This window comes from Silene latifolia, chromosome 5 (genome assembly GCF_048544455.1).
Source record: "Silene latifolia isolate original U9 population chromosome 5, ASM4854445v1, whole genome shotgun sequence".
Classification (NCBI taxonomy): Eukaryota; Viridiplantae; Streptophyta; class Magnoliopsida; order Caryophyllales; family Caryophyllaceae; genus Silene; species Silene latifolia.
The window spans coordinates 30,502,782-30,521,600 of NC_133530.1; the positions used below are offsets into that span (position 1 = coordinate 30,502,782).

The 18,819-nt window shown below is 35.4% G+C and overlaps 2 protein-coding genes across 4 annotated transcripts; one reads left to right on the plus strand and one right to left on the minus strand.

The window, feature by feature from the left end:
- Positions 1 to 10,891: 10,891 nt before the first annotated feature.
- Positions 10,892 to 11,623, minus strand: LOC141655168 (uncharacterized). Its single transcript, XM_074462260.1, has one exon. The coding sequence runs from the start codon at positions 11,621 to 11,623 to the stop codon at positions 10,892 to 10,894; it is 732 nt and encodes a 243-aa protein (XP_074318361.1).
- A 1,967-nt stretch (positions 11,624 to 13,590) lies between these two features.
- Positions 13,591 to 18,406, plus strand: LOC141657168 (putative calcium-binding protein At1g02270). 3 transcript variants are annotated; one of them, XM_074464313.1, is made up of 11 exons: positions 13,591 to 13,812; positions 14,278 to 14,483; positions 14,698 to 14,802; positions 14,915 to 15,020; positions 15,666 to 15,883; positions 15,968 to 16,044; positions 16,128 to 16,236; positions 16,340 to 16,465; positions 17,078 to 17,203; positions 17,293 to 17,400; positions 17,688 to 18,406. In XM_074464313.1, exons 2-11 carry the CDS (start codon positions 14,343 to 14,345, stop codon positions 17,916 to 17,918), a joined length of 1,347 nt encoding a protein of 448 aa, XP_074320414.1. In that variant the 5' UTR covers positions 13,591 to 13,812; positions 14,278 to 14,342; the 3' UTR covers positions 17,919 to 18,406. The 3 variants fall into 3 exon arrangements, with proteins under 3 accessions (XP_074320414.1, XP_074320413.1, XP_074320415.1); XM_074464312.1 differs by having other exon boundaries at positions 13,609 to 13,812; positions 14,692 to 14,802; XM_074464314.1 differs by lacking the exons at positions 13,591 to 13,812; positions 14,278 to 14,483 and having other exon boundaries at positions 14,716 to 14,802; positions 14,919 to 15,020.
- Positions 18,407 to 18,819: the final 413 nt, after the last annotated feature.

Genomic DNA, 18,819 nt, shown 5'->3' on the forward strand with positions numbered 1-18,819 from the left:
GTATTTATCTTGTTGTACTTAGTATGGCCTAGTTTATTACCCGAAATGAATGGGAATATCGATTTGTTTGTAATTAAATACGATCTCGTATCGTCGGTTTGTAATTAATTAATAATTTTATTTATTTTATTAATTAATGTATAATAGGAATAGCTATGTAATTTAAATTGTAATAGTTATTCTTACCGGCGTTTCCAAAAGACGGATTACATCGAGACGGAGTCTATTTTTGGAAGGTGTTCCAAATCCCACAAGAAGGAGCCACTTATGGAATGAAGAGGCAAGGGACCAAGGAGTTGGTTTCCGAAATGTAATAGACTAGTTTTTATTAACTAGGTGGCCATACTAGGATTTATTCATATGGTTACTTGTTTGCTTGTTTTATTTTCGCGCATGCCAAAATCGCCATTCACATGCATTTTATTTCCGCGGTTGTCAATTCACGTTATTTACATTCACCGACTTAGTTCACTTATAGGGAATTTATGACTAAATTGACAAGATCTCTCATATAACTAAAATTGAGATTAGCCTTACCAATTAGTAACACTTATGAATCTCTTGTTCATTAGAGCCATGCTCGCCCAAGCGGGGTGTTCTCTTTTTACCTTGGGTAAGTAGGGTGGTAAACGGTTATCACACGCTAAAATTGGTTGGACTCAACGGGATATAAGACGGTCTTGTGTTCCGGGGCTAGTAGATGGATTTAAGGAAATTCGTCGACCAAGAGTTCTAGAGGTAGAATTAGTCAACGTGACTTACCGAATTTACACAATTATGTGATGTTTCGCCCAAGCGATGCTCATTTTTGTTTAATATTTGGGTCTTGGAATCATTTATATAATTTAGTGGGAGATCATTATATAAATGCTAAAACTTGCTAAACATGTTTTTACAAGTAATTTTTAAAACAATGGATGTTAATTTTTTCTTTTTGTTGTAGCATTTTAATTCGCAATGGCAACTTCATCAACTCCATCGACTACTTCACTAGGCAAAGATTCATGGCTAAGGTCTGTAATGGACAAATATATCTTAAAAGATGACAGTAGTAACTTTATTGAATGGGAATCCAACATCAAAAGTGCCGCGTTGTCCGACAATGTGCTCACTTACTTGACTGATGCTCCTCCTATCGAGCCCGGTGCAAGGGCTTCATCGGCGGTGCGGACCGCCTATGATGACCATGTGAGGATGTCGAATGATATCAAGAATGTGTTGATATGGTCGATGTCGCCAAAGCTCAAGCTATCATGCATTTCTTTAAATGCGTACGAGATATTCACTCGTATGATCACTATGTTTTCACAAACACCTAAAGTTCGTCAATACGATGCGGCGGCACGCTTCTTTGAAGCCAAGCTTGAGAGGGGCCAAAAGGTTGGTCCCTATGTACTCAAAATGGTCGAATATGTCGACATCCTAGAGCGTCTAGGGTGTAAGATTCCTAAGACTCTTATGGTGGATCGTATCCTCCACTCACTTCCCACCAAGTTTGCCCACTTTAGGGTAAACTACAACATGAATGACATAGATAAGAGTTATCATGAAATTCATGCACTCCTCACCCAAGCGGAGAGGGATATGAAAGCTAGTGGGAGTTAAAAAGGAGATGTTTTAACCATGAAGTTAAAGAACATGTCCCTTGGAGTTAAGAAAGGAAAAGGGAAGGAAAAGTCCCAATTCAAGGAATCGTCAAAGAAACATGACAAGGGGAAGGCCGTTGAGAATGGCAATCCCAAGGCAAAAAGTGTCAAACTCTCCGAGGCCGAATGTTTCCATTGTAATGGGAAGAGGCATTATAGGAGGAGTTGTCCCAAATGCTTGGAGGATCTCAAGGAAGGGCGTGTGATGCCTATTGGTATGATTTCCTCTCTCTATGTGATAGACGTTAATTATACTTGTACTTCCACTTGGGTACTTGATACCGGATGTGACTCTCACCTTTGTAATCATTTGCAGGGTTTAAGGGACGTGCAAGCACTAGCAAGAGGTGATGTGGAACTCCGCATGGGCAATGGAGCTAGAGTAGCCGCCGTTTCCGTGGGGACCTATGTACTCACTTTAGCTAGTGGTTTCGAATCTTATGTTACATGCGAGTCTTGCCTTCTAGGCAAGATGACTCGTGCACCTTTTGCGAGAAAAGGGACACGAGCTAGTGAGGTTTTGGCTCTCATACATACGGATGTGTGTGGACCATTAACCATCACCGCTAGAGGAGGTTTCACTACTTCATTACTTTTACTGATGACTTAAGTAGATATGGGTATGTCTACTTAATGAAGAACAAAAGTGAAGCCTTTGACAAGTTCAAAGAGTTCCAAAATGAAGTAGAGAACCAATTGGATAAAAAGATTAAGACCCTACGGTCCGACTGTGGTGGTGAGTATCTAAATATTGAATTTGATTTACACCTAAAATATTGTGGTATAGTATCACAATGGACTCCTCCTGGCACACCGCAATTAAATGGTGTGGCCGAAAGGAGAAACCGAACTTTACTTGATATGGTTCAGTCTATGATGAATCTAACTGAGCTTCCTAGTTCATTTTGGGGGTTTTCCCTCTTGTCTGCAATATTTTCACTAAATCAAAGCCCGACTAAAGCGGCCGATAAGACTCCATATGAGATATGGACAGGGAAAGTCCCTCATTTGTCATTCATGCGTATTTGGGGTTGCGAAGCGTATGTTAAGATCAAGTCTGACAATAAGCTTGCACCAAGGTCTGACAAATGTCTTTTTGTAGGATATCCAAGGGAAACACGTGGCTATTACTTCTACAACAAACACGAGAACAAAGTGTTTGTGGATCGTGATGCTGTCTTCCTAGAAAAGGAATTTATTTCTAGGAGACAGAGTGGGAGAAAATTTGAATTTGAAGAAGTTCGAGAGCCACAAACCGAGAATGAGGTAGAGGAGAACGTGGAGGATAGCATTCCATCTTCCTCTGAAACGGTAATTGTTCCTAGAAAGTCAAGTAGGATTTCTAATCCACCTGATCGCTACCTTGGTAACATCGAAGAGGATGGTGTTTTGTTACTTTTTGAAAGTGATGAACCCACTACCTACAAATCGGCCATGTCTAGTCCCGACTCCTCGCTTTGGCTAGAAGCCATGCGGTCCGAAATGGATTCCATGTACAAGAACCAAGTATGGGACTTGGTGGATTTACCTGAGGGAGTGCGACCCCTTCAGTGTAAATGGATATATAAAATTAAGCTAGGCGTGGATAAACATGTGGATGTTTACAAAGCTAGATTGGTGGCAAAAGGTTTCACCCAAGTTCATGGTGTACACTATGATGAAACCTTTGCTCCAGTCGCTATGCATAGGTCCATTAGGATAATCTTAGCGGTTACCTCATTTCATGATTATGAGATTTGGCAAATGGATGTCAAAACCGCCTTCTTGAATGGGATTCTAGAAGAAAAGGTGTACATGATACAACCTGAAGGTTTTGTGGATACATCTAACCCTAAGAAGGTGTGTAAGCTCAAGAAGTTCATTTATGGTCTTAAGCAAGCATATAGGAGTTGGAATCATCGCTTTGATCATGTTATTAAACAATACGGTTTCACTAGAAGTGTGGAAGAACCGTGTTTATACATGAAGTTTAGTGGGAGTAAGGTTGCATTCCTTGTCTTATATGTGGATGACATATTGTTCATTGGGAATGATATTCCATTGCTCAATTCCGTTAAGGAGTGGCTAGGGAAACACTTCCAAATGAAGGACTTGGGAGAGGCACAACGAATCTTGGGTATCCGGATCTATAGGGATAGGTCCAAGAGGATACTAGCATTGAGTCAAGAAGATTATATTGACAAAGTTCTTGACCGGTTCAATATGAAAGACTCCAAGAGAGGATTTCTACCTATGGGCCAAGGGATTACTTTGAGCAAGTCACAGTCTCCCTCTACCCCTAAGGAAATTGAACACATGAAGACCGTCTCTTATGCTTCCGCTGTTGGGTCTATCATGTATGCTATGATTTGCACTCGTCCCGACGTTGTGTATGCCTTGAGCATGACAAGTCGTTATCAAGCCAAGCCTTGTGAGAGTCACTGGATAGCCGTAAAGAACATCCTTAAGTACTTGAGAAGGACTAAGGATTCGTTCTTAGTGTTTGGAGGAGAAACTGAGTTGCGTGTAAGAGGTTACACGGACGTAAGTTTCCAAACCGATCGGGATGACATGAAATCCCAATCCGGCTATGTGTTTATGCTAAATGGAGGAGCTGTTTGCTGGAAGAGCTTCAAGCAAAGCGTTACTGCGGATTCTACAACAGAGGCTGAGTACCTTGCAGCGTCTGAGGCTGCGAAGGAAGCTGTTTGGATTAGGCAATTCATGGAGGGATTAGGAGTAGTCCATTCCGCCAAATATCCTATCACTCTATATTGTGATAACAGTGGAGCTATTTTTCAAGCCAAAGAGCCGAAGTTTAGTAACAAATCTAGACACATTGAAAGGAAATACCATGTAATTAGAGATTATGTGGAAAGGAAGGAAATTGACATTTGTAAGGTTGGGACAGATGATAATATTGCTGATCCTTTAACCAAGCCTTTATCAAAGGCTAAGCATGATGGTCATGTCGTCGCTATGGGATTGAGACGAGTACCAGATTTTCTTTAGATTATGGATATGTAATAACTGGATAGTGTATCTTTTATTATATATATATGATAATCACATTCATTGTTTTCACATTCATTCTTTTATGAATCTTTTATTTAGTGTGACTAAATTTTAAATACCTTGTTTATCTGAATAAGTTGTGGAGACAATGTTGAACACTATTCAAGTGAATAAGATGAACATTGTATTTTGTCCCTAGTCACTTAATGAGGTGACGTCTCGGAGTGACTAGATTGTAAGTCGATTGATGGTTGTTCAACACCATAAGGTCATACGTGATGACTGGTCGATTACATAGGCAGAGTGTGTGACACTTTGTTTTACAAAGGTGACCATTTAGAGAGTCCCTAAGTTCTATTATAGACGCCTGGTCGTGGTGGGGATCTCTAAGATGTTCTAATGAGTCGATTCTTTTGACTGGAGACTATTATCTGAGCAAGTGCAGTTTCCGAGTGACTTTGGTTTTTGTCCTAGGTCTTGCCGTGAAAGGAGGCCAAAAGGGCATTTACTAGGTCATGGTGAGCTGTATTGTGCAATAGGATAGATAGGGCATACATGAATTGTCCACCCACGTTGGGTAACTATATCTCAAGGTCACTCGAGGAGTTAATGACTACAAATGCGTGGCCACGCTCGGAAGTAATCTGTGAGAAATTTTTCCGGTCAGATAGTCACACTCCCGATCGAGAAAGCCACTCGCGATATGTTCGTGTGCAAGTGCGACCTGAAATACACCTTGCATTGAGTGGGAGATTAAAATGGACAAGAGAATTGGTAGCGCACACCTTGTAACGGACAAGTGGGAGATTGTTGGAGTTAGTGTCCTCCACAATAGTGCGTTTACATAATAAATCTCATTAATGGAATATCATCAGATATTTAATTATTTGAACCTCGTCAGTTGATTAATGTAAATCAATAACGGTTGGCTGACTAGAGTTTGACGTTATTGTCGTGAGACGGCGGTGATCAACTGACCCCTTTCTGTCACACCTAAAGGAACGAACCCCAATTGACAACTAATTAATTGTATGAGATACAATTTATTTAGTCCCTTGATTTATAGACTAAAAGGTTAGTCGATTATTTTTAGAGAGATTTCGAGTTGCGAACTCGAGGCACGACGGTTATTATTTAATTATGCGATAATTGAATAATAAATTTTTGGGAGACGGGTTTTAGTTAATTAATTGTTAATTCACTAAAATTGTACTAATTGATTAATGTGATTAATATTAGTACGTAAATAATATGTGTAGTGGTACACGTATATTTACGGAGTGATTTGGACGAATTAATTATGGAAGTATTTAAACATGAAATGATGTTTAAAATAAAATTACACGTATTTGTGCGACAAATATAAGGACCAACATGGACCCGTAAATGGGCAAGTGGACCGTGTAAAATAGAGTAGTGGATGATTAGGAACATAATCATTTCACCTTACTTTATATACTACCATAAGTTATCTTATATAGATTTTGCATGTGATGTAAGATTAAAAATATAAGACAATTTGTCCACTCCAACACTCCACCCACCCACCACTTTCCCTTCCTATATACTCCATCCTTTGTTCATTTTCTACACTACATCATTTTGTATGTTTTGCATGTGAACAAAAATCAATCATCTCTCTAAAATAATTATTCATCTTTACTAAGAAGTTAGTAATACTTTTTATTACTAAGAAATGTTAGTAATATTACAAATAATATCAAGGGTATAATTTTTATCAAGTTTCTAGTTAAATACTTGTTATTATTTTTGGGTTAAGTTCTTGGGTTCATCTTGAAGGAGATCTTCTCTTTGAAGATTTGTAAGGAGGATCATCCATTTGTTATAAGCTCAAGAACAAACTAGTAAGGTGAACTAGTTTGTGCCCTCTTTACCATAAAATCAATGTAAGGAAATTGTTTTTCCTTAAACTTTCATTTTTATGCTTTTATATTGGCATGCATGTTACATAGATAACCTAAATGATAAATTATGAGATAATTTAATTTTTATTAGAGAGTCTAATATGGATCTATAATCTTTCACTAGCCAACCACCATCTCTACCCATATGCAACCATTTCCGAGCAACTGGCTACGGAAATCGAAGGGTCCTAAAATCGTGACACACAACCTGATGCCTCTATTATTTGCTTGCCAAAGTCGATTTCAAAGAAAGTTCATCGCAATCATAAAGGGGTTCTGATTGAGAAACTCGTGGCTGAATAGGAGAAACAAAAAGAGAAAGATCAGGTGACCAAAAAAAAGGAAGCGAAAAGGGTGGGCTTGAAGCTTGTGTATGGCCTTGCTCCACTTGACGTTTTACAATATTTTGACCCAAATGTTTATATAAAAATATCCATTCGTCCCCAGATCCTTGATGGTAGTCACCTATTTGTGTTCAATTGCATTCATCGTACCATAACTCCTCGTGTGTATTCTAAGGGAAATTTCTCTATTTCCGATTTGCCTCTGCTCAAGTATCACGTTATGAAGTCTAAGCTTGTGAATCTTGACTCGATTATATTTCATTACATAAGAGACGTGTTGTTCGAAGATAGTCTTTGGGTGGCCATGAATGATAGGATGACAAATGAATTACTACGTAAGATGCATATTCGAGTTATTGATTGGCTTGCGTGGACAGGGTTATGATGTTGCCGTGTCTAGTACATCTCATGCGACTATTGACATTGTTCGTTCTCGGTTGGTTATCTTGGAGGAAGTGGCTTGTGGTCTCGGGATGGTTGAGAGAGGGATGGTGTCTATCAACAACAAACTTGCCCAACTTACCTCCATTCACATATCCTAGCCTGTTTACCTTAGCCTTATATCCTTACCTTACCTTACCTTGCCCCTTTTTATTTTGTCCACATCATTTGTTGAATATGTTTTCTAGCGGTACTCTCCTAGATTGTCTTGTACTTATTATGATCATGTTTATCTGACTGTGTCCGGTAGTTTCTTCTTTGTCTCTTTGACAGTGGATGGTTGCATTGACTTTTTTTTACCTTCATTCTCCTTTTGATGATGTCAAGAGGGGGAAAGATTGACGGACTTATAGTGCTTACTAGCTATTTAGATTACCTTTGACTATGATGGTTTTCTTTTTGCGTTCCCAAACCTAGTGGTTAATATTATGTTAGCTGATCTTAATAACTCTTGCATGTTTCCTATTTTCAATGTCAAGAAAGTTAATGTTATTGGCTATTGTCTGGGCATTCTTGTGTTGATGGGGAACATAAGTCATAAGGGACTTGCCATCATCAAAGGGGGGATTTTTTGAACCATATATGTTGATGATGACAAGTCCTTAATCTTTTCTTACCTCCATGACTAATATGTCTTAGCTAGACATGAGTTGTAACAGGTTTACAAGGATAGACATCCTACATGGAAGGAGCTGGAAGCATTGATCAAGTCTTTGTCGTTGGTGTCTAGCTGAATGTAAGGGTATAGTACTTAAGCCTACTCGTTGTATGTTTTGAACAGTCCCATAGACTGTTCAGTTCTGAATGGTTCACAAAATATAACTGAAATCTTTCTAATCTTGTTTTGCAAAGATATTTCCAAAATTTACTTTCAATAATATACATTTGACTGAGATATTTGTGATACATGAAACTTCATTTTTTATGCTAAAAATATCTTTGAATTTGTTCAAGAGTTTGCCTTCCAAAAGAAGTCAAATATATTATGGAATATTTTATTTAAAAGATTTCATTTGCAACTATCTTTATTGCCAAAAATCTAGGAGTTGTTATATAACAACCTTTTCTATATTTGTGGGGCACTCAATCAATCAGTTCTGACCGAAAATCAAAAGAGCTTTAAACTTTAGTGTTTTGCAAATCAGTTTAACGTGAGTTTTCAATCTACTTTTGCAAAATTATTTTCGTGTCTTTTGAATCATTCTCGTGTGCTTAAATTCTCATACTCCTAAAGATATTTGTTCTCCATTGTTCTTACCTATGAACCTTATAAGGAAACAAAAGAGTTGTAATTTTCATTTTGTAAGAGAGTGATTTATTAGGGTACGGGGTTGTACTCGAGTCGCACGATCAGGGTTGATCGTGGGGATTTGATTATAAAGAAAATATTAATAAAGAGAGAGGGTGGACGTAGACCTTTAGAGAGTAGGTCGAACTACGTTAAAAATCTTGTATTCACGTTTCTATTCCTTTTCTTTTTCACGTTGATTTTCCTTTTTAGCTATTCACGTATACAATATCAGATCAGTACGACACAATTCATATTGTTTGAACAGTCGTCCGAACTGTTCAAATCTCATGTGTACTGAGTCAGAAGCATTCGTGAACGCGCTTCTTGCTTTAAATTTTTAAAAGGGTACTCAATTCACCTCCTCCTCCTCTTAAGTACCGGATCGATAAACTCAATATCCCTTATATCTGTAGTAGAGTACTAGCTAAGATTTTCAACTATGGTTAATTCGGATATTAAGCATACACTCTCTCTTACTTATCCAACATGACTAATGACCTTTATATATAGGTCTTAAGTCCTAATTTCAACATAGCCACATTAAAAGCCATAATGTTTTACTAATCTAACTCCTAACATTTACATACTACTAATTACATAAACATCTAAAACATAAATAGTAGTAAGTTAAACATAACTTAAAACATAAGACTCTATATGTTACTAGTTTATCAATAATGTTGGGGTTGCATTCCTAACCAGTCATAAATTGTGACGGAGTAGATATCCATTTTAAAATAAAAAGTACTCCAACATTCATTTATTCACAAATCTTATCAATTATTCAGATAATGGTTATATACTTATATTTATCACAAAATAGCCACATCTCCTCGTTTCATTTGTGGTATAATAGTAGATAAAACTTTACAATTTTGGATATAAAAAATAATGTCAAGTTTGTTTCATAGCTTAATAGGTGGGATGAACGTTGATTAGACGTGTACGTGTTTTTTGGCATCTAAAAGCTTTAAATTCGTCTTTTACATGGGTTATGTAGTATGTAACTTCAAGATATTTGTGCTCCGGAGATTGAGGAGTTTCTTAACCGCCAATTTACCAAAGGCAGTCAAGTTTTTCTCCTTCAATAGGTAAAATAAAAATAGCCTAACAAGGTTAATGAAGTAAGACTAATATAGTAATTGAATACATTGAATACGTGTCTCTCCATTTCAAATTTAATTATCATTTGATGAATTTTTTTTCTCTTGTTAGAATTATCGGTCAATGTTGTGTCGATACTATCACTACAACTAAAAGGCCAAGAATAACTAATAGGCTAAAAACCTTAGCATAATTATTGACAAAAATAGATAGGCTTATATCAATTAAAATGATCAACGACATAAAAATACATCCTCAATATGGTGATTACTCCATTCAAGAGTTTCAGATTTGATCATCCATATGAACACATCCTCCAACATCAAATTTCGTGTTAACTGATATTGAACTAATATCTGAAATAAAAAAATTGATAATTCTTAAATTGTGTTTTGTACACACCGATTGTCATGTATTAATATTTAAAATAGGAAAATCTCCCAAAAAAAAAAAAGAAATTCCAAGAAAAAAAAAAGAGAAACATCATGCTACCTCTTAAAATATAAACATACTTGTCGATTGTCATTTGCGCGTATTGATCTCCAAGTATGTCATGCTCCTAAAAATTTAATCAATTGTACAAATTAGTATAATACCAAAATCAATTGTACACGAAATACAAAATTGCATAAGATATGCCGAGTATATGTAAAATATTATCAAATGAGTTTTGTATTAATAACTAAAATAGAAAATCTCCCAGAAAAAAAAAAAGAAATTCCAAGGAAAAAATAATAAAAACATCATGCTACCTCTTAAAAAATCCACATACTTGTCGATTGTCATTTGCACGTATTGATCTCCAAGTATGTCATGCTCCTGAAAATTCAATCAATTGTACAAATTAGTATTATGCCAAAATCAATTGTTCACGAAATACAAAATTGCATAAGATATACCGAGTATATTTAAAATATTATCAAATGAGTTTGACCAATATAGTAAAATCTTATAATGGAAAAGAGAACATGAGAAAAACGAATGAGATGTAGGTTGATAAAAAAATTATAATAAAAATGCATGTCTATTGTTTTTTTTTTTGGTGAAATGTGAAATATATTATAGCTCATAAATAATGTAATTCAGTACAAATCATCACACCAATCTACTAATTACAAATCAACAGATTCCAAAAATGGCAGAACTCTAATCATACTTAGGTTCCCAGGCAAACTTGTGAGCTTTCACAGACCAGATTCTATCCTTACACCTCTTGGTGATGTCCAGTTTGACCTTCGTTATAAGTGCAGCAGGAGTAATCAGTATGGCTGCTTCCAATCTGCAAACATTCCTGGCATTCCAAATGTGATACCAAACTGCCACAATGGCAGCATAAACAATTTGTTTCTTCATAAGAGACTTACATCTCCACTTTAAACACCAATCAATGAGTCCAGCAGAAGGTAGGTCAATCTCAAGCCAGCCACACAGAAGAGCCCAACATAGCTTACTAAACTGACAGTCATATAGTAAGTGTTGATGAGTCTCTAAATGTGAGTGACAAAAGAAACAAGAACCATCAGTTATGATGCCAAAATTAAGTAGCCTTTCTCTTGTCATGAGTCTCTCTTGAACAACCAACCAGCTAATGAAAGAATGCTTTGGTATACTGGTTTGATTCCATATAAGAGGACACCACTTCACCTTAGATTGCTGACCACATAACCATTTATAGCCACTAGACACAGAATATACACCCTTGTTGTCAATCCACTGTCCATTCAGAAAACCAGGCTTCAGAATGTCTCTGACCTGGCTGGAATTAGCAGTAGGAGTGTACTCTTGCCAATCATTGCCCTTCATATAGACATGGCCAACCCATCTTATCCACATATGATCTGATTTAGCTGCCAACCACCAAGTATATTTACCATGCATGTCTATTGTCGTGCTCATGGAATAAACATTATCATCTTAAGAAAAAAAGTAGTAATTAAGAAGTCATAATATCATCAAAAGTTTAACGTAAACATAAAATATGAATCATTAGAAAGGAACTTAAGAAATGAGTTATGGGAAAAGGAGATGAAAAGCAAGGTTAAATGCTTGTGGTGAATTGAATAAAGTATTGAAGTGGAAGAAGATAAAAAGTTTATTGTCTTCTTTAATTTTTTCTATTATTGTAACTGTAAGAATAAATATTAGGGGACATAAAAGAAAATAATTATGATATGATGAGACTTGTAATATGGCTTCTTGAAATCATGTGGTTCTATCTCATGTCATTTAAAAATGTACTCAATGTTAGCCTTTTTATACTATTTATTATATAGATTTTAAAGAAATAAATAAATATATACTTTAATTTTATGAGCTGCGTTATTATGAAAATATTTAACTGATTCACTAACATCTATGTTCTCTTCCAAAAATCAATTAAAATGTGAAATATAATTGTAAATTATGAAACTTTTATGTGAATTTTGGTAAGTTACATATTTTTTTTGGTTTTTCTTAATTCATCAAATCTTTAATATATACATTTAATTTAAGAATATTAATGATTCGTTTTGATTTTCTTTATTTGTATGTTACACAATATCTAATGACATTTTTGTAAGGACTTTTAGTAATCATTCATTTTTTTAAGAATTATATCAAATAACCAATAATCTAATAATAATTAATAAATAATAATTAAATAATCAATAAAAATTAATAGAAATTAATGGGGTATAAAATATTAAATGTTAATGCCATGTGGAATTAAATTAAATGCTTTAATCTAGCCTTTTAACTATATTGTAGGTATAAAATATTAAATGCTAATGCCATGTGAAATTAAATTAAATGCTTTAATATGACCTTTTAACTATATTGTATAGATTGTATAGATAAGAACAAATACACTCCTTCACTTTATTAATCTCCAACACATTATTTAAAGAAATGAGTTGGTACAAATTTCTAATTATAAAATCGAAAATCCTTAAGAAAACAATTTTACAATATCAATTCGTGTACTCCTGTAAAGATATATCTCTTCATGTAAGTTATCAAATTTTAAATTTTTTGTAGGGATATTTTCGTCAATTGCATGTTATTTTAAGTTAATAATGTATTTACCATAATCATTTTCATATGGTTAATTTTTGCCATGAAAATAAATTGCTACAACACCTACAGGTAAACTTTGGTGATATTAACCAAGTGCTCTTGGTCTAGTGGAGATCCGGGTACCCTCAAAACATCCGAAAGATGGACTGCGAGGTCCCGGGTTCGAATCTTCCTAGAGGAAGAGACTTGGCCACATGTCTTCCAGTGAGGAGTAACCCCGTGGATTGAGCTTACATGGTACGTGTTGGTTAGCATGGTATTGGCGCGTGCCATCCAACCTCCTCGTTATCAAAAAAAAAAAAAAAAAGAAACTTTTGTGATATTGATAACTCTAGAAATGTTGGAATATTAAAGTAAATAAACTGAAGTAGTTAGCTTATTGAATTAACTTTTCATTAAGTTTAAGGTCATACTATCGAGGAACTCTGAAAATACGCTTTCTAACTAAGTTTTCGAGATACCTCTCTCGCACCCCTTTTATGTATTTTTCGTAACTTTTTTGTTGTTAATCGTGATCTAAGTTAACTATCTAATTTTGTACATATTTTCAATTTTCCATCATAAAATCATTTGAACGTAATATTGTAAGGTGGCTAGTAAGGATTAACGAACAAATCATTATCAACCAAAATTTATAATCATCATACATACTAATCACTCACTTCCCCGATTTAAAAAATTCTAACTTTGTTGCATAATCCGTCTACAAAACGGATGTATGAGTATGACCATGTCGGACTCGGTAACGGTATTTCTGTTAATTAATCAATCCATCATCATCACCATCTAATGACTCATCACCCTTCACCACACTCTAATTATAAATCGTATCTGTTCAAATTTACCTTATTTTCTCTCCCTAATTCCCCTATTTTTAAGCACCATTCTAATTTCCTCACCAAATATCCAAATGAATCCCAGAATCCCATAAAAGTTGCAATCTTTTTAGTTAATTTTGACTGTAACAATAAAATTTGAACACCATTGTTAACGTTTTCAAAACCCTTTAGGTAATGAAAAAGATGACATTTTTTGTTTTGATTATTTGTTTGTTTATATGATTTTGGGTCATTTTCCAAAAGGGTTTATTGGGTTTGTTTTTGTTTTTTTGTTTGAGGTCTGATTCTTAATTTTCTGGTAATGCACATGAAGTGTTTGTTTAATTGTTAATGTGAAAGTTGTTAATTTGATTATATAATTGTTAATTGTAAGGAATTTTGAACATTTTGGTGATTTTGTGTTGTTGTATGTTAATGTAGCTTGTATTTGAAGCATTTAATCAAGTGTTTGAATTTTTGATTTTTTTTTCCTTATATTATGGTATGAAATTGATGTTTTGTGTATATTATATAAAACCCATGATTCAAGGCTATGTGTCTTTCTATTTGTTTGTTTATGATGGCTGTGTATGATTATGACTGCATTTTATAATCATAAAAAGAAAAGTGCATAATGTATTTATATGGGTGTCTTAGGTGAGAAGCGTTGCATTTGTAAATTGGTAAAACTGGAAAAAGAAGCAAAGAAAAAGAAGAAGGCAATGGTGAGGCGATACGGTATGCTGAAGGGAAGGGTGTCAAGAATAGGGAGCTATGCAATTGCATCATCAATTACAGATCAATGTGTAACTTGTACTACCTTTAACATCCTTGCTCCAATCTACAAGAGGCTGGATGATGAGGTTTGCTAGCTTTGTCATAGTTTTATACTCCCTCCGTCCCAATCATTTGTTTACCTTTGAAAAGGTAAACAAATGATTGGGAGTTGGGACGAAGGCAGTTTGATTGAATGTCGATTCATGTTACTATGTCTAGTATATTCAATTTGATTTATTTAGTGTTTTTCTTATTGCTAATTGTGGATTTCATTGCATCTTTTCCCATGGGAAGGAGCAGGATGAGGGATGTCGTGAAAGCGATTATAGGGCGTTTTGGCTTGCCAGAAATCAAAGGATATTGGATTGGTTGTTGTGTGAAAGATCTACCATTATTTGTCTTCAGGTTGAGATTGGTTATTTTGTGCATTTCAATGTTCAAGCAATGTTTGGTCTGCAATGTTTTTTTGTGAAGTATTGAGATGCTGAGGCTTGAAAGATTTTTTTGTCATGGTTAGGAAGTTTGGTTTGGTAATGAAGAGCTTGTCAATATGTATGAAAAGCGGCTTGGTGACGCTGGTTACATAAACTTGCAACTGGCACGAACCAACAATCGAGGGGATGGTAAGCTTTCATCCATCTACTTTGTTGTGAACATAAATTAATTTCGTGTTGGCTATTTGGATTCTTGAGCACAAACCTAAATGTGATTCTTAGTCAAGTTCAGTTGCTCTACACATTGATGCTGCAAGACTGCACGTTATACCCGTTAAAAAATTGTGAATGTATGCTCCTGCTTCGCTATTGAGTGTTCAATACAAATGTATAATGATTATTCAACTAACCCATTTAATGTAATGGCCCTAGTAATTATCATTTTGAGAAAGGAAAGGTGAAAACAGAAAGATGTTTGCTCTTAGCAGGGGGGTAGAAGTAGGAAAGCATATTGCATATTTGCATAATTGCATAATTGCGTCTTTTAGTAAGTTATGCAACGTCATTCTAATGTGCGTTGTCTGTAATATAATGATATTAGGTGTCATCATATGTTTGTACTTTGTACACTTAATTTATATTCTGACCAAATTAGTTGTTACGGGTTTTCAATGGAAGAAATTGTCATCTTATGCAAAATTATTATAGTAGTGTCATTGTTTACTAATTACAACAGATTTCTTAAATAAATAATTGCTTCATATGATTACGGTAATGCTTACAAACATATCATGCTTCCTTGTTTGACTTAAGTGCATCTCCTAAAACTTGTAGGTTTGTTAACAGCCGTGCACAAAGATTATTTTAGAGTAATTAATCATCGAGACTTGAAGCTCAACGATTTTGGAGACCGTGTCGCACAGCTAATACATGCTGAATTACTAAACCCGTTTCTAAGCCGAAGCAACAATGTTAAACAAGAGATTCTTATTGTGAACACCCACTTGTTATTTCCTCATGATTCCAGTCTCTGCCTAGTGAGATTACACCAAGTATGTTAGGTATTCTAAATGACAGCATCTTTGTTTGTTTATCATCTCCTAGCTACTTATTTCAAATATATTGTCCTCTATCAGGTTTATGAGATCCTACAAAATGTCGAAACTTATCAAAAAGAGCACAAGTTAGGCCCTGTGCCTATTCTACTGTGTGGGTGAGCTTCTTTTGTGTATTCTTGCATGTAATTTTCTGAAAATTCATGGTTCTTTATTGACTATGGAAGTACTCTTATTGAAGTGATTGGAACGGCAGCAAACGCGGACATGTTTACAAATTCTTAAGATCTCAAGGGTTTGTCTCATCATATGACACGGCTCACCAGTACGCAGATGCTGATGCTCACAAGGTAATATAGCCCAAAACTTAACATTGATTGTTGTGTTTCTCTTTAGATACAGTTTCCCTGCGTTTGCTTTTCCTCCTCATATCGTATTTTTCTCCTGAATCAGTGGATAAGCCACCGCAATCACCGAGGAAACATCTGTGGGGTTGACTTTATTTGGCTTCTCAACCCCAACAGATATAGAAAGCTTCTCAAAACCAGCTGGAATGAAGCAGTATTTAGCATGTTTAAGGTAGGAAACCAGTTTCCCTTCATTTTAAAAGCGTTTAAAATACAATAATATATCTTTGCAATACCCTTTCATTTAAATCTCGGATGGTAGGTATTTGAGGATCATCAGTTGGGTATTTCATTAACCTTATGTCTTATGCAGCTCTAAATATAATTTTGGTAAACAACACATAGATTTGGTACACAAAACATCTGAAGATCGAGTTACGCAGTATAAGTTGGTTGTGGATATGTATCCACAAAATATAGGGTTGGTATTTGGTAAACAAAATATCTGAAGCTTTACATAAAAGTCATCATAACCAAATCTTATTTCCAAACTCTTAGTATAGCTTTCGGTGAATGTCAATAGCACTGTTGGTTTCCACACAACTTCTTACTACTCAATATTATGGATTTGGACATCGTCAACGCACTAGCGTAGGACTATATATGTTTGTTTATTTTTTAGGTACATTATCTATGAACTTTTTCACAGACTAAAACAGAGTGGAGGGGAAAAGGAAGTTAGAATTTTTAGAAAAAGAAACAAAGGCAAACACACTTGACAGTTGACAGTGATATGAACCCCAAGTTCAGAACAGCGTTGTAACAATTTTTTTCTCTTGTACAGTCATTACTTCGAAGAGCATCATTAACGGAAAGTGATGCGTTTGAATTACTAAAGGCTGATAGCGGTAGTGATGATAGCGGTGGTGATTGTATAACTTACTCCGGTTTTTGTGAAGCACTTAGGCAGGTACATGTTATGTTAGGCTTTTTTTTTTCATGGCGTGTTAAAAAGTTTATGTTCTGTGATGTAGTTTAACAAATGTTTCAATTCTGCAGTTAAATCTAGCTGGCCACCCGTATGGACTTAGTGAAGAAGAGACGAAGGATTTGTGGATTCAAGCAGATGTTGATGGGAACGGGGTACTTGACTACAACGAATTCCAGGTAAACATATGAAGGAAATCAGGGAGAACTTGTACTCTTAGCTTTTACGATTCAGCTTGTAGAGTCATTTCACAGTCCCTTGCTAGCAGGGATTTTTCATTACAAAAATTCAATTTATGACACTCATCAGAAACTTATATGATGAGACTGTCTTACATGTGAGACCAACCTTTAACCCTATTATTAAAAAAAAAAGGAATATGTAAGGATTGGGTTGGCATCAAACATGAGATCATTACCGTACTCTCTTGTATTTGTTGTGCTAAAATCCGTGCTTATTATGACAGCAACGAATATGGAATCCAGATGGATTGGACGATTCAGAAGATGGAAGCTCCCATGATGGTGAAGTCCGAGATACTGTCCAAAGTATAGGCTTTAGTGTAAAAAACGCAGTGTTATTCCCAACAGAAGTCGAAAAAGGGATGTGGCCTGAAGACTACTTGTTATCTGATCATGCCCGGCTCACTGTAGTGTTCTCGCCAGTAAGAATGCCATGTTCTCAGCTAATTGTTTGATAAACTAGGATATAGAGTAGTTACATCAGGAATATGTGAATATACAAAGGAAGGTTCGGCCTAGTGGCTGTTAATTTCATACACGGCTTGTGAGAGGTGAAGCGTGGAGCTACAATCGCCAGTCAGAAGCATGATGTTGCTTGTTACACAAGAAAAGACCTTCAATACAAAGACCCCTGCCTTATACCACGGTTGTACATTTACCAAAGAGTGATAAGAAGGTAGCGGAACCAGTTTTTGTTGGTTCCAGCTACAGTTTTTTGCTGCCATTTTTGATCGGGGAGTAGATATTAGGAAAGACATAAAGAACGTGGAGGAAATGGATGGTGAAAGGGAAAGAAACTTGATTTTGTACATTGTACAGTAAAATTTGTAAATCAGGCTCGCTTGGTGTCAGATTTTGTAGATAGGAGGCGATGTTCATACAAATTAATGTATTTATAGTACCGGAAATGTGATGAAATCCTGTTCTCAGGTTTGTTTCTGAACTTGTCCATTGTATACATCCTTGAACTGTTTGGTAGCATGAAAGAAATCGATCTGGCCGTCTATTACATTTTCTAATATCTCAGACTTTCGTCTATGTTCAGAAGTGTAACTAATTAGTGATGCTCGATAATGAAAAATGGAGGATTCAAACTCGTAAAATATTATGTGAAAATTAGTCTGATAAAATCAAAACTAATGTGAAAAATATGGGAGATGCAAATGCTGATTAGTTTAACCGGTAAAGTAAGTGTATTTGTACTATAACCTGGATATGAGAGATGACATACACTCGAACATTGCTTTTACGAGACTCTAAAAATCATCACAAAAGATCATTTGAGATCGTTGTAAGTTACGGATGAGTAAGTAACAACTTCTTTCAGAACTCGCAAAACTAACTTAAAATGATTAC